Raw genomic sequence first — 15,318 nt, 5'->3', positions numbered from 1 at the left:
GGGGAGGAAACTCCACAAATCCCGGCAAAAGCTACACCCAGGTTGAGTGTGGAAAATGGGATTTTGGAGAGGGTGGGCTCGGGGTTGATCCCAGAATGGCTGTGAGGGTCTCGGGGCTGTTGAAGTAAAATTTGGGATTTGGTGGTTTGTGGTTTTAGACTTTGCTTCCACGGAGATTCCCAAATCCAAGAGCAAACTGAAGGGCAGCTCCTAAAGGGAGCGAAGGGACCCTGGTCCCTGATGTCCCCATGGAGAAGAGGCTGGGATTGGGATGTGGGAATTCTCAGAGAGGACTCTGCCCCACAGTGACCCCGGCTCCGGGAAGGTCCCACCTGGAAACCCTGGAGGCGTCGGCTGCGCTCCGGAGCTGGGCGGATCCCGAGGGCAAACACGGATCCGGGAGCTGCTTACCCAGGGCGGAGGTGCCACATCCATGGGCACGGACACGTCCCAGTCCCTTCCTGGCACAGGGATGTCACCACAGATTCCCCTCTGCCCTTGGGAATTTTATCCTGCTGTATGCCGGGGTTCCACACCCATGGGATGGGGGGGTCTTGGCTCAGCAGACGCACGGAGAGAGCCGGGATCCCATGGAATTCCATGGAATCCAGGGGAGCAGGGCTTGTTTAGTCTAGAGAAGGGAGGGCTGAGACGGCTGCACATTCCTGCAGGAGGGACGGGGCAGGGAGAGGAACCAGCAGGAGTTGTGGGGAATTATTTAAAGGGAATTACTTCCAAAGGGAATTAAGGATTTTTGGCTGATTTGCTGTCAGCTTCAGGATGAGGAGACACAGATTCAGCCCAGCAGACAATCCATGGGATTTCCTCTCCCTGTGCTACAGCAGCTCACTGATGCTTTTTTGCAGGAGGAGCAGTTTTTCCAGTTTCTCCCTGCTCGGGAAGGGCTGAATTCCCTCTGGATCAAATCAGCTTCAGAGGTCAGGGCTCAGCTGTAAATCCTGTCCCTAAAACCGAGCTGCTCTTTCCCTGCCAGGGGAGTGGGGCCAGCCTGGAGCCAGGATTGCTCGCCCTGGGAGAGATCCTGGCATCCATCATCTCCCATGCCATGGATCCCATCTGTAAATGTGTAAATCCTGTCCCTAAAACTGAGCTGCTCCTTCCCTGCCAGGGGAGCGGGGCCAGCCTGGAGCTGGGATTGCTCTGCTGGAGCTGCAGTCGAGCCCAGACACCCCATACAAGGTCAGGCTGGAGGTTTTTGGGAAAACTGGATGGCTTTATCCTGGTACAACAACTCCCTGGAAGCTTCCTTGGGATCAGCCTAGCAGGATCCCCTTCCCAAGGATTTAACATTGACTAAATGAGGACTCTCCCGCTGATGGGGGTGGATCTTCTCCGTGGGCGAGGAGAATCCCAGTGTTCCCTTTCCCTGACAAACTGAGCAGTCCATCAACTCAGCTGCTGTGCTCGTGTCCTGCCTGGACACAGCAGGAACAGGACACGGAGCTGGAAAATGCCAGCTTGTCTTGCCTGGACATGGAAGAATCATGGCAGGAGGACAGGGGTTCCTCCTGGAGCCTCAGCTTGGAGAGATCCATCTGAGAGAGCCAGCTGGACACATCCCTCCCTCCCAGGCAGGACTCGGATGAGGCAGGAGAGGCCGTCAGGAATTTAATGGAACTTGGCACTGGAAACTGTACAACATTTACAGAGAACCACACGCTGTGTCTATGTACACCCGCTGCCCATTCCCAAAGTTCCCGGCCGGACACGGGACAGGCAATGACAATCCTTGGATGTGGAGTTACCAACAAGCTCCCCAAGCCTGGATTTCAGGATATGGCTCCCCAAGCCTGGATTCCAGGGTCACAGGGATTGCAGGATCTCACTCCTCAAGCCTGGCTTTCAGGATGTTTCTCCCCAGTCCTGGATTTCAGGTGACAGGGATTGCAGGACCCCACTCCTCTATCCTGGATTTCAGGTGACAGGGATTGCAGGACCCCACTCCCCCATCCTGGATTTCAGGTAACAGGGAGTGCAGGATCCCACTCCTCTATCCTGCATTTCAGGTGACAGGGATTGCAGGACCCCACTCCCCCATCCTGCATTTCAGGTAACAGGGAGTGCAGGATCCCACTCCTCTATCCTGGATTTCAGGTGACAGGGATTGCAGGACCCCACTCCCCCATCCTGGATTTCAGGTGACAGGGATTGCAGGATCCCACTCCCCCATCCTGGATTTCAGGGACACCCCGCTGTGCTCAGAGCAGTCACCACTTTGTTTCCCATGATGCTCTGCAGCACCATTCCCAAACCGGGTCTTTCCCTGGATTATCCCTGGATCTTTGGAGTGCTAGAAGATGGCAGTGCTGCCACCCTGAGTATTTACAACCACTCCTTCTCCTCTCCTCACACCTCCAACACTTCCTCTCCTCTACCTTTCTACCACATGCAAGAACCCATTGGTTGCCTCCAAGTCCTGCTTCCCGTTGAGAAGCGTTTCATTTCCAAAAGGCAACAAAAACACGGAATCTACCTTCGCTCCCTGCTACCCCCTCTACTCACTGCTCCCCAAACCCTTTACAACGTGCCTACAACCTTCCTACTCCCTAGAGTAAAGCAGTTCTCTTTCAGTAGTGTCTCCCCCCAGCCCGTGGATTGCTCCGGGGTGATGTGAGGGACAGTTGGGACATCACCCCTCGGAGCACGAAGGATCAAGTACTGGAAAGGAAATGCCAAGTCTGAGCAACAAAAATACAAAAATAAAAAAACCAGGAAAAGGAAACAAAAAAAAAAAAAAAAAACCAAACCACCCCAAAATCCCAACCCCCAAACTCGAAACAAAACTAATAAAAAAATTAAATAGTTGGCAGGATACAAGAGTGAGACAGAGGAATGTACAAAGGACACACCGAGATCAAAGATTCCAGTAGGTGAATTGAGAACCTGTTGAACCTGGGGTCTGTTTTTGTAGGATTTTTCCTTTTGGAACATGCAAATCTGCAGGAATTACCATAACCACACACCAGAGTGACTTCAGGCGTTGAGTCTTTTAAAGGACTTTTGCAGTGTTGATCAAAACCCCTGGTGCTGCCCAAAATTCTACTTTATTTCCCATCCTCTACCACAGCTGTGGAAAACTTCAGGAACCTAAATTTGCTCTCCAGATCTACCACGAGGGTTTTGGAAACCCCTCATGGATTCAAAGTGTAAAAACAGGCCCCAGCTCAACAGTAACTGCACACCAGTAGCTGCCATTCCAACATAAACCCAGGATTTGATCCGCGGAGCGGCTCCAAAGGCGCTCCCGGTACAAAAATGTACAAAAATTATTTATAAATTAACAGTTTTCCCCCAGGGTGGCACCAGGGCTCCTTTTCCCCCTTACACCAGCGTTTCTTTCCGCTTCCCGCTGAGCTGCTTCTCCCTGGATTTTCTGTGCCCGGATGAGGTTCTGTGGGATTTCACCCCTCTGGCTTCCTCCGAGTCCAGCATGGAAGCGCGCTCGGCCGCGCTCTCATCCAGCTCCATCTCGGATATTCCCGACTGGCGCTTCTGGGCTGGGACGTTGGGCACGGAGGGGTTGTTCTCCTCGGACTCCTCGCTCAGCTCTGGCAGCTCCTTGAGCTCGGGGGCGGGAATGTTCCTCTGGAAGGGGGCGATGGCCGTGCGGATGCAGTTCACCCACTGCTGCTTGTGGAAGACGTCGTTGGCCTGCAGCGTGTGGGACTGGCCCGGGCTGGGATCTTGGAAACGGACTCGGAAGATGTTTTTGGCTGGGGATAAAGGGAAAAGCAGATCAGCTCCGAGCCGATGTTTAGAGATTCCATTGGTAGGTTTGAAATCCCAACGAAACCCCACCCCAAATCCCCAAAATCCAGCGGGGAGACAAAGATGTTTTCTAATCCAAGCCCTAGCTGTGAATTCACGGCCGCCACGGACGGGCCGATTGGATCCGTACCTTTATCAGAATTTCCAAAAGCTCCTCGGAAGGAGCCTCCCATTTTGACATCTCCATCCTGGAGGTCTTCAAGGAGCAGCTCCTGGACAGGGATGGGCTGGCGGTACACCTGGAACGCCTGGCGCTCGTTGCGGGTCACCGGCCGCGTCAGCACCAGGATTTCTTGGAAGAGGAAAACGTAGAGCTTCTGGAAGGGAAAACATTCCAGTATTCACTCTGTATTCCATGAGGTCACACATCCTGTGGGATTCAAGGCCACCTTATCTGCAGTTTCACCCACAGTAATTTTCAGAGTCTCCGGTGACAATGCCAAGGTCTGGCACACACCAGGATTACATCAGCAGCTTTATTATTTTATTGATCCCTAGAAAGGCAATGATGATTCCCAGATGCCCGGGATAGGATGATTAGGAACCGTATCTTTCCTGTGTGCATGGAATGCCTCGTGTGCAGGAGTAAAGCAGCCAATTAAACAACAAAACCAACGCCAATCAACAGAGAAAACATGAGGAGATTTCGGGTTGAAATCAGGACAAAAGGCAGCAAAGCCCGGAGTGCAGGGGGTGGGAGATAAACTCCAGGCCCAGCCCAAAGTCAAACAGGCTTTTGCAGGAACCCTTTTGTTTGGAAGAGCCAGGGCTCCTAATGGGGAATGTCAGAGCATTACTGGGAAGTAAACAGTGGCAGGAAATCCCTCTGGATGGAGAGCACTTTCTGTGGGCATTCTGTGCTAATGATTTTCCAGCTTCCCAAAGGCAATTGTGGAGCTGTCAGCAGGAAACTTTCCCTTACACCCTGAAATGAGGCTGACAATTAAGGGATTTTCCTGTGCTCTTTTATCCAATATCCAAACTATCCCTAAGGATGGAAGGCTCCCTGCTCTGAGTTTAAACCAGCTCTGAGGAAAGGTTTGAGAATTAATTAGTAAACCAGGAGGGACTTACATGTCCATTTTTATTCTTCAGCTCCCCGTGGCACAGTAAAGCTTTGCTGCCTTCAATCCTTGGATCCTTCTGCTTCTCATCCAGGTATTCCAGCTTGTCAATGTAGTACTGGCACTCAGACTCCCCCTTCTTCAGGTTGATGTCAGAGAGGACTCCTTGGATTATGGATATCTAAAAACCCAAACAAATGATTAAGAGGGATTAACTGCTTCCCTGTGTGACCTCTGCTTGCGCTCCTTCACAACTCCAAAGGGTGCAATCCACACGGATTGATCCCTCACTTTCCCTGTCACTGATTTGTGCCCCTCAAGAAAACCCCCCCTGGGAACTGCTGAGGGTTTAAGGAAGATTTCTGGAGCTCCCACAGCACATCCTTGGGTCAGAACAACCAAATCAGGATTACTCACGGCTTCCTCCAGGATGTGGATATCGGGATGGTCTTTGGGAGTGTGCCTCAGGATCTCCTTGAGGAGCAGGGGGTATTTGACCAGGCGGCTCCGAGGGATGTCCAGGAAGCTCCAAAGGTCCAGCTTGCGGCTGAAGGGAGACTCCAGGCAGCGCTGCAGGAAATCCTGCACTCTCCTGTCCTGCTTCTTCTGATCCAGGAGGGCTTTGGCTGCCAGCTGGTTGCTGCAGTAGCCTTTGTAGGCGTGGAGTCGGGGTAACTACAGGGAACAGAGCAGATTTAGGAGTCAAGATTCCCTGTGGGAAAAGCTGATGTCACTCACATGGCAAACTCGTGGAGTTCTAGAGCACTCACTGGGGTATTTTTCCCAATAAAAAGATAAGGGAGGATCTTGTGAGGAGGAGGAGCACAGGGAGCCCATGAAGCTCCCAATGTTTGGAGGAGCACAGGGAGCCCAGGAAGCTCCCAGTGTTTGGATGAGCACACAGAGCCCATGAAGCTCCCAATGTCTGGAGGAGCACAGGGAGCCCATGAAGCTCCCAATGTTTGGATGAGCACAGGGAATCCATGAAGCTCCCAGTGTTTGGATGAGCACCGGGAGCCCATGAAGCTCCCAATGTCTGGAAGAGCACAGGGAACCCATGAAGCTCCCAATGTCTGGATGAGCACACAGAGCCCATGAAGCTCCCAATGTCTGGAGGAGCAAAGGGAGCCCATAAAGCTCCCAGTGTTTGGAGGAGCACAGGGAGCCCATGAAGCTCCCAGTGTTTGGATGAGCACCGGGAGCCCATGAAGCTCCCAGTGTTTGGGATTAGCAGGGATAACACTTCTGGAATCACACTGGGACAAGGAGTCCAGGAGACACAGACATTTCAACACTTAATAAGCAAATAATTCCAAATCTCTGGGGTGAAATTGGGGCAAATTCCAGCTGACAGAATCCCATTGTTTTCAGCATTGCCAGGATTTCCCTTCCAGTCTTACACTGATGGCCACAAAAGCTCCAGAGCTTTGCAGCTTCTGCCTTTAAATGTTCTCTAAGCTCAGTTTTAGCCTATTGATTCCACATTCTGAACTCACCCATTTCACAAGGATGGGCCCAATCTGCTCCACTGTTCCATCTGGTTTTGTTGCTTCTCCCAAACTTGCCAGTAAGTCTGGAATGGAAACAGGGAAAGAGGAATTGCACCAATGCTTTAACAAGTAACAGGAGAAAGCAGAGAGGTTAAATCCTAGCAAGCACAAACCACCCAGCTGCTCTTACCTTCATGAAGAGGAATGTAGGAATCCAAGTCCCCAAAAATGTGGGTGAGTTCCTCCTCAGACATGATGGAGAGTTTCAGCATGGGATCGTGGTAGGCCTGTCAAATAAAATATATTCAAATGTGCCTCAAAGCTGATTATTTAAACTGATTTATCAGGTGAAAGAAGTGAAGGCAACAGAAAGAGTAACACTGATTTGATGCTAGAATATTTACTCTGTGTGAAGCATGGAGGACTTAAATGAAAAGCATTTTCCTGTCTGGACTATTCCCAGCTGGGAGAGGGAGTCCCCAAGCAGCCCTGCACAATCCTTTTATGGCTGGGTTTGCTGCAATCATACCAGTGCTGGCCCAGTGCTCACGTCAGCTTTCTGGGCCAGCTTTCAAACTGGGGGTTCTGGGGCTGATAAAGCTCCCACGTCATGTTTGCAGGTGAAAAAAAAAAACCATCATTATTCCCTGGAATGTCATCACCGACTGCAGGAAAAATCCCACTCACCTTTCTGGCCAGCTTCAGGTCTTCAATCAGGTCCTGCTCTCCCCTGGACATTTCGTAGATGGCCTGGGAGGAAGGGGTAAAGCACCCAGAGTTATTTTGAATCCCAGTCTTGCTCAGAAAGAGCCTTTCAGCTCCCATGATGTACAGCCCGCCCTGAACAGGCCTTTGGCCACCCCAGTCCCTCGGTGGCACCTGGGCATGACAACCCCGAGGAAATCTGCCTTCCCAGCCCTGAGAAAGCGGCTTTGCTTCCAAGTGTGTGAAAGCCCTGATGGCCCCTGCACGAGCCAAATTAAATACTAGAGCCTTTTAAATCACTGCTTTTTGCCAGGCAGGGCTGCAAACACAAAACCCCCGAAACCGCAGAGGTCAAATCCCAGGCGGCTTCCGGCGGCTCCTGTGCCGTCTCCAGAAGATTTGTCCAAGAACTCCAGGAAAAAGGCAAGCCAAGGCCCTGCTGCTTGGCTTCCAACCAATTGTCAGGAGCTTTAGGAGAAAGACAGCTGGCTCTGCGAGGAACCTGAGGTTGGGGCAGCTGCAGAGCAGCCAGCGGGGCCGGGGCTGGGATTTCAGGAATGCCGTGGAAAGTTTGGCATCTCCGAAGGGTCACGCTGGGGAGATGAATTCCAGAGTGGAATCCACCTTTTCCCATGGTGCAGACATAAATCTTAGGTTTAGGTGCACAAGATGCAGTCCCCCCCCAAAGGTTGTTACTCCTTTCCCAGCAAGGGAAGGGACAAAAGGCCTCAGCTGCTGTTCCCAGTCCTGTTTTCCACGGGCAGTTACCTCCTGGCGCTTGATTTCCTTGGTGCTCAGGGATTCCTTCGTGTTGACATCCAACATTTCAGACCAAAGGACGCTGTTCCTTCTCTTAGGGGGAGTAGGAGCAGCAGATCTGCTGCATGACTTCTGGGCACAGCCAGGGGATTTGTTGTCACTGCGAAGGGTGAACGACTGCAGGGATTAAAAAAACATAATGAAAGATATTAAAAACAGACACGGAGAGCAAACATTTCAGGAGTATTAGATTATCCATCCCATTCCCAATCCTTCATCCTCCTGGGTTATCCAGGGCAGGAAAACACACCCAGACACTTTTCCTCAGATAAAGGAAAGCTTTAATCAAGCTGCTGAGAAAGCCCAGAGCTTGGCAAGGTTTTCCATGCCCCTCTCCCTGCACTGATCCGCTGGGGAGGAAGATGGGAAGGCAAAGCTTGGCTTTATTTCCAAGCTATGAGGAAGTAAATAAACGAGGATCATAACTCTTGCTCTGAAGAGGTTAATGAGAAGCCACTTGAACTTTGCCCTGGTGTTTTGCAAGGTTTCTAAAAGGCAGACGTGCTGCTATCTGCAGGTGAGAGCACAGAGCTCCTTGGCACACGCTCTGTGCCAGTGCTGGGCAGCAGGGTCAGCTCCATCATGCTGCAGCACACGTGTGCCCCGGGCAGTTTATCAGCTCTTTATCTGAAGCAGTTGATTTTATTTACTGTTGAACCTGTTTGTACAGCACTTTACACCCGTGCTCTCCTGAGGGAGCACTTTCCATCCCCAAGGCCCAAGAAAGCTCACACAGAGCTCCAAGAGACGCCTCAGAACCCCACGGGGTGCCTGCTCCACCCCATCCAACCAATCCCTTGCCCAAATCTCCAGGTTTTGCTCTGTTTTTACCTGGATTGTCTGCCCAAAGCGTCGAACTGCCCCATTTCTGACAGGAGAGATCAGGTTAGCCAGGGAGGTGACTCGTGCTAAAGGCCGGACCCGTTTAGTGCTTGGCTCCTGCAAAGCAAGCAGAGAACAAATTGTCCTGGCTGTGCCTCCCTCGGAAATTTCTCAGGCAGCTTCCAAAAGCACAAACCCACTTAAGGAGTGGCAAACACAGCAAGGAGAGTGTTTGGAAGCAGCCATTCATCTTTCAAGGCTATAAATATTTGTCTGAACTTTAAGGCAGCAATTAAACTGCAGAGGTTTTTGCCCAGTGTTAAAAGAGGTGAGAGAACATCCGTGAGAATTCAAAATAGGGCTCCAGCAGGGACTGTTATGCTTTGAACAGAAATAGATTAAAGTGTTCTCTGACACTCCGTGGCAGCTAAAGATGGAGCTGGGATCTGCTTCTCCATTTTCTCATCTTTTCCTCTGAAGAAAGAATGTGTTTTTCCATTTTATTTTGGAGAGCAGGGCAGCAGCGGGGGCCCAGCACAGCCTCGGCAGCTCCTTTACCAACCAGCAAACAACCACAAGCTGAACATTCCTGTGAGGGACACGCACACAGATAAAGCTGAAATCCCTCACTTTGCAAAGTTTCCTCCTCCTCCTCCTCTCCCCCACCCCCTGCAATGACTGCAATTTTTCTTACACGTTGTTTAGATTTGAAAGTTGGAGCTTCTGCTTTTCCCCACCGCTAATCCCTGCCGGGAGCTCAAGCCTGTCCTGACCCAAACGCTGCCAAGAAAGAGGAAACGCCCCTGGAAAGCTCCTGCTGCTTCAGTTTTGAAAATTCTGTTGGCAACTCGACGTGTTTGACATCAAAAATATTGTGTGGTGAGGGCTGGGCAGGAAAGGTGTGCACAGGGACAAGCTGGGAAGAGATGGGCTCCGAGTTAAGGCTTGGAAAGGGCTGCAGGATTGTCCTGGTGCTCCCAAACATCTGGCACAGGGTTGGACGTGACTCATGCTCAGCACAAAGCTCAGATCAGGACAAGGAAGCAGAACAGCCTCAATTTGGGTTCATCTCGGTTAAAACTGGTTAATAATTGCTGAATTTGTACTCTTTCAAAAGGCTGTGGAGGCTGCTGAGGACGAGCTCTGGGCTGTTTCCATCCCCAGCCCAAACCCTTCGCTCAGAAGTGACAAATGTTGAAAACAAAACTAAAAAAAAAAGGGGAATAGGAACACCCAGAGCTGGATTCCAGTCATGAAGACTGAAGGAGCACAAAAGCTACGTGTGTGTAAGATCTGATTTCAGCAACTCGAGCCCAGCAGCGGCCCTGCCCACACGCCGTGTTGGGCAATAGAGGAGGAGGAGGAGGAGGAGGAGGTGGTGAGCTCACCCTGAGCTCAGCCTTCAAACTTGCAGGGGGGAAGATGAAAAGAAACAATTTATGAGCCGTGCAGGAAGAAAAGAGCTCTTGGCACAGCACAAAGCTGTGCTATAAGCGTTTGGGGAATGTCAGAGTTAGGAGGGTACCATAAAAATGGAGAAAAGCTGTAAAAGTGTCCTCGATCACAAGATCCTCAGCTGGGTTTAAGTGGGACACCAGGAACTCCAAGTGGGACACCAGGAACTCCTCCACTGAGCTCAGGACAGGGACAGCCAGGGAAAGTTAGGCCAGGCTCAAAGGAAACAAGGAAGGTTTAATTTATTGCAGATGTTTCTGAGTGGAGTGCAGGATGGATAAATAAAGGGACGTGGCCTAGGGAAGCTTAAGAAGTGCAGGACTGAATCAGGGAAGATGCAGACACAAAGCCACCCACGGCTCTGGCAAGGCCAGGGATAAAAATAACCTGGAAAAGCAAAATGTGACACTGCAAATGAAAAGCCAGAAACCTCAAGCCATGGGGAGGCTCCAACAGGTCACTGGGGAAGGGTCAGCGCTGCGGCTCTGCAGAGATCCAGTGACAGGGCCGGGAGCCCCGGGCCGTGTGGGAATGTGGGAATGCCTTCCCTGCACATCTGTGCCCGGCTGAAGTGACACGTGCGCGTGCCCGAGGGCTGGCAGCAGGAATTCCTGAGTTCTGCTTAGCAAAAGGCCGTTTTTCCTCTCTTAAAGGAAGAAAAAAAACTTAAAAAAATCCCCACTTCGTGTCTGAGCGCTCCTCAGACACGGCCCGACTGCCAAAAAAACCCATGTGGTTGTTCTTCTCCTCCTGAAGATCGTTTGATCCAGAGCAGAGAGGAGGAAAATAAAACCCCTGTGCTTGGAAAGTCCCCCTTGGCTGGGCTGTGTTGGAGCCCGGGGTCACGGACTCCCGGTGTAAGCCGAGACTGCGGGCGCTTCATACTGCGGATAACTCGGGCTCAGGAGGGGTTTTTTTTTAGCTCTGTACTTGCAAACAATGACTCTCCTGTCTCCACGCCGTCTTCCTTACAGGAGCCAGATTACAATAAAGTCTGGGAGGTTTCTGTAACAATCCAGGGGTGTTACAGCACTCGCAAGTAATTAAAACCCCAGAGGGGTCAACAGCTCCATCAGGAAATATTATTTTTCAGAGGACTCTTTATTAAAAGTGAATTAATACATCACGAGAGCAGCCACTAAAGCTAATTTTGTGCCAGGCGAGATTTCACACCCCTGAAATTCCTTCAAGGGCTTCTAAGTGCAGGTTAACTCCTGAAAAGATTGCACCTTGCTGGAAAGAAAAGCAGGCATTACTTCTGAGCAAGGTTTTTTTTCAGCAGCACGCCCACAACCTTTCCCCTGTGCTGGGTAATAATTAGTGGTTTTTACGAGGATCCCTTGCTCGAGTGCAATTCCTACGTGCCGCACACAATTCCACACCAGCCCCACACAAACACGGTGAGCAATGGCAAAACCACGCGTGACAGAAACTTTTCCTCCCGAGCCAATTCAGCAAAAATGGGGATTTTAGTCAGCAGCCTGAATAATTCCTGCCAGAAATCATCAACCACCTGACCACCTCGATGGCAGATTCACACGCAGAGCCTCAAGATGAACAATCAGACCATTCCCAAATCCAACAGCCCATTCCCGACCAAACTCCAGCTCAGACAGAAGTGTTGGCTCACTCCAGAATTCAGAATTAGAGACGATTTACTCCCCTCCCAGAGCTCTGGTTTCTGTTATTTCTCCCCCAACATCTGGTTTCCCTTTTGCACAATGAGATTGCCCAAGTTTGGCTGTTGCAAAGCCGGGATTTGCTGAGCTTGGTGACTCGGCGCTGAGCCCTCAAAACCCAGCCATGTCTGGAGACGCCTTTTTTTTTTTAACTTTTCCACCTCATCTCGCCACTAATCTGAGCAATAAACCCAGCCCAAGGCAGCCGGGCCCTACCTGGCTGCTGAACTTTTGCTCCTGTCGCAGCAGGAGGTTTGGGAACACCTACGAGGAGTGCAATTATTGCCATCAGCATAACAACACGCGATAAAAATAACAATACTTCCATCGAACGCACCAGCCCTCAAAAGGCCGACAAACCCCACCAGGGGCTTCTCTAAGGTTTAAGCAGCAAATAAGCACCTAATTAGCAAAAATCCTGTCAGTGGAAAGAGCGCTGAGAGATAGGAGATTTTATAATGGAAAGAGGCGATTTTTAAATGAGAACAGGCGAACTGTTAATGAAAAGCTATCTGGGGGGAGCGGGGTCAGGCGAGGCACCGAGATTGGTTTTGGCTCACGCTTTGGGGCTACGAGCTTAAATATATATGTATCTGTAACGTATATACATTTATATAAGCCCTGTATATATATATGTATATATTTATATAAATATATACATGGACTTAAACATATATACAGTCTATAAATCGCTGGGTGAGGCGCCGACATCGGTTGTGGCTGCCTGGTCCCACTCTCTGGGGGCTATGAGCTTAAATATACTGCATATATATATATATATATAGACACACATAAAATATATGTACACATAGAGATGAACTTGAAGACACATACATACGTATATATATAGTTTTTTAAACCGCTGGCTACCCTGCGCTCTGCCCGGCTCGCCCCCTCCCCTCAGACGAGGAGAGCGGGAAGCTGAGGGGGCTCCCCCTCCCCACTCAACTAAATCCCATTTTCCCCCCTCTCCAGCCCCTGCTCCGCTCACCTCCTGCTCCCTGAAGTGCTGGTTCTGCGCGTCGATGACCCGGATAGTCCTTTTGATGGGCAGCAGCCCGCCGAGCTCGTCGTGCGCCACCATGGCCGCAGGACGCGCGACCCTCCCTCAGCCCGCGCTCATCGCGCTCTGCGCCCGCCGCGCGCCGCACCCCCGACCTCACCGCAGGGGGCGGGACCAGCGCACAAACCACGCCCCCTTCGTGAGAAGCCACGCCCCGATGGATGCCCGGGGGCACTGCGGAGCCTCCCGGAGCCCCAAATCCTTCCAGAACTCTCCCAAAAAACCTCCCCCTCTCCCAAAAAATGCTCGGCTGAGGGAGCCCATCTATAGGGATCCATGGCCAGGGAGCTCCCCAAGGATGGAGCGGGCTCTGCAGGGCAGGGGGACACGGCTGAGGGAGCCCATCCATGGGGATCCATGGCCAGGGAGCTCCCAAAGGATGGAGCGGGCTCTGCAGGGCAGGGGGATGCGGCTGACGGAGCCCATCCATGGGGATCCATGGCCAGGGAGCTCCCCAAGGATGGAGCGGGCTCTGCTCCAGGGCCAGAGGTGGCACCAGGGGAACGGGCAGGGGCTGAGCCCAGGAATTCCCCCTGGATTTGGGCAGAACTGCTGCCCTGGGCAGTGCCCAGCCCAGAGGGGCTGGAGTCTCCTCCCTGGGGACATTCCAGAGGCACCTGGACACTGCCCTGTGCCCTGGGATTGCCCTGCTGGAGCAGGGACCCACTGGGGTCCTTTCCAGCCTCACCCATCCTGGGATTCTGTGAAAAACCGGGACCTCCAAGAGACTCTGCTGCAAGGAGGGCAAAGAGGCTGTCCCATCCCACAAAGCCAAGCATATATTTGGTTTTTTCCCCCATTTTTAGTGTTTTTTCCTGGCACTTACAGCCTGGCTGGACAACCTCCTTTTAACAGCAGCTCTCCTTGCCAGCACTGGAGTATATAAAACCTTTGCTGCTGCGAAATGTTTAAAAAAATAATAATTCTTGTCTAGACCTGTGCTTTTAAGTCTGCTCTGAGCTTTAAAACTGTGCTGGCACAGCTCTGGGGCTGGGCTGAGCCTCTCCCCCTGCTCTCCCAGGGGAGCCTGTCTCGGCAGGCCCGGCTGGAGCTGCAAAGGGTTTGGATTTTCTGTTTGTTTGTTCAAGTCCTTTTATTCCTGGCACTGCTGCAAATCTCTGAAATAAAAGCTTTCTTGTGCTGGTAAAAATAAACTTGGGTTGATTTGGCTGCTTACCTGTGCTGACCAAGCTGCTGCTTCAAGGAGAGAAATTTGGGGTGGGTTCCAGCAGGAGGTTTGCAAACAGCGTTTTTCAGAGTCAGGAGGAGGAGAAAAAGGAAAATCCTGCTGTCCCCTCCCCTGGATTTTTAATTTTTTGGCTTTGTTTGCTTCTCTCAGCAAATCTGCAGCCACTTAACCTCTGCCATGCAAGGCCAGGACACTGAGGATTCCCAGAAATTCAGGATACACTGAGTCTCTCCTCGCTGAAGGGACAGACTGTGACTCTTCCAGACACAAAAATGCTTTCCTGGATTACCAAAATCTGCTATTTTTAACACCAAAGAGACGCTGACTCTGGGGAGGAGCAGACAAACCCTGCCTTGAATTCATCTTTTTTTTAGAGAGTATCAAACCCATTTCTCCTAAAATCCAAGGTCCAAGCCCTGTTAAACTCGACCTAAATATCCAGGAGCTCATTTCTTTGCAGGGCCAACTAAAAGCAGGGGATGAACAGCCGGGAGTGAGGGGAGGTGTGAGGCACAGTCACACCGAGGTGACACCGAAACACTCCTGGTGTGTCCCACGTGTCCCAGAGCTCCTCCTGCTGCCATCGGAGGCGTTTGGTGACGTTTGGTGACGTGGGTGTTGCGTTGTCCTCGGGGCAGGCCCGCGTGGCGCGGCCACGGGTGATCCCTGACTTTGTGGTGACACTTGGGCAGGTGATGAATTCGTGGTGATGCAAGGCCCAGGTGAGGTGACGGTGAGGAAACGTTCCTGGCCTGATGGGACAGAGCTCCAGGGCTGGCTCTGGGCCAGGCAGAGGGATTTGTGTCCTGGGAAATGCCCTGCCTTTGGAGAAAGGCCTGAGAGCCACCAATTCCCTGAGAGGAGCAGTTCCCAGCAGGCCCACGCTGGGGTGGGATGGTTTCTGTGTGGCAGCTGGATCTGTACTGGTCATCAACAGCATTTTGGGGTAAAATCCATCCTGAGTGGTGGAGATGAGCACCATAAACCCATCCCAAGGGATGGACATGATCATAAATCCATCTCAAGTGGACGTGAGCTCCATAAATCCATCCTGATGGATAGAGATCATCATCATAAATCCATCCCAAGGGATGGACAGGAGCACCATAAACCCATCCTGAGGGATGGAGATGAGCACCCTAAATCCATCCCAAGGGATGGACATGAACACCATAAATCCATCCCAAGGGATGGAGACAAACACCACAAACCCATCCCAAGGGATGGAGATGAGAACCACAAA

The 15,318-nt window shown here is 51.5% G+C and overlaps 1 protein-coding gene across 1 annotated transcript; it reads right to left on the bottom strand.

Moving 5' to 3' along the window:
- Window positions 1-1,614: 1,614 nt before the first annotated feature.
- On the bottom strand, window positions 1,615-12,955 carry NET1 (neuroepithelial cell transforming 1). Its single transcript, XM_041401051.1, has 10 exons — window positions 12,815-12,955; window positions 8,699-8,806; window positions 7,817-7,984; window positions 7,031-7,093; window positions 6,534-6,630; window positions 6,350-6,426; window positions 5,271-5,528; window positions 4,864-5,034; window positions 3,920-4,106; window positions 1,615-3,734 (listed from the first exon to the last, which is right to left on the bottom strand). Exons 1-10 carry the CDS (start codon window positions 12,905-12,907, stop codon window positions 3,343-3,345), a joined length of 1,614 nt encoding a protein of 537 aa, XP_041256985.1. The 5' UTR covers window positions 12,908-12,955; the 3' UTR covers window positions 1,615-3,342.
- Window positions 12,956-15,318: the final 2,363 nt, after the last annotated feature.

Source organism: Onychostruthus taczanowskii, unplaced genomic scaffold, assembly GCF_017590055.1.
Source record: "Onychostruthus taczanowskii isolate IOZ18803 unplaced genomic scaffold, ASM1759005v1 scaffold184, whole genome shotgun sequence".
Taxonomy (NCBI): Eukaryota; Metazoa; Chordata; class Aves; order Passeriformes; family Passeridae; genus Onychostruthus; species Onychostruthus taczanowskii.
The sequence above is the reverse complement of the archived record's forward strand: the minus strand, read 5'-3'. Positions and strand labels throughout refer to the sequence as shown.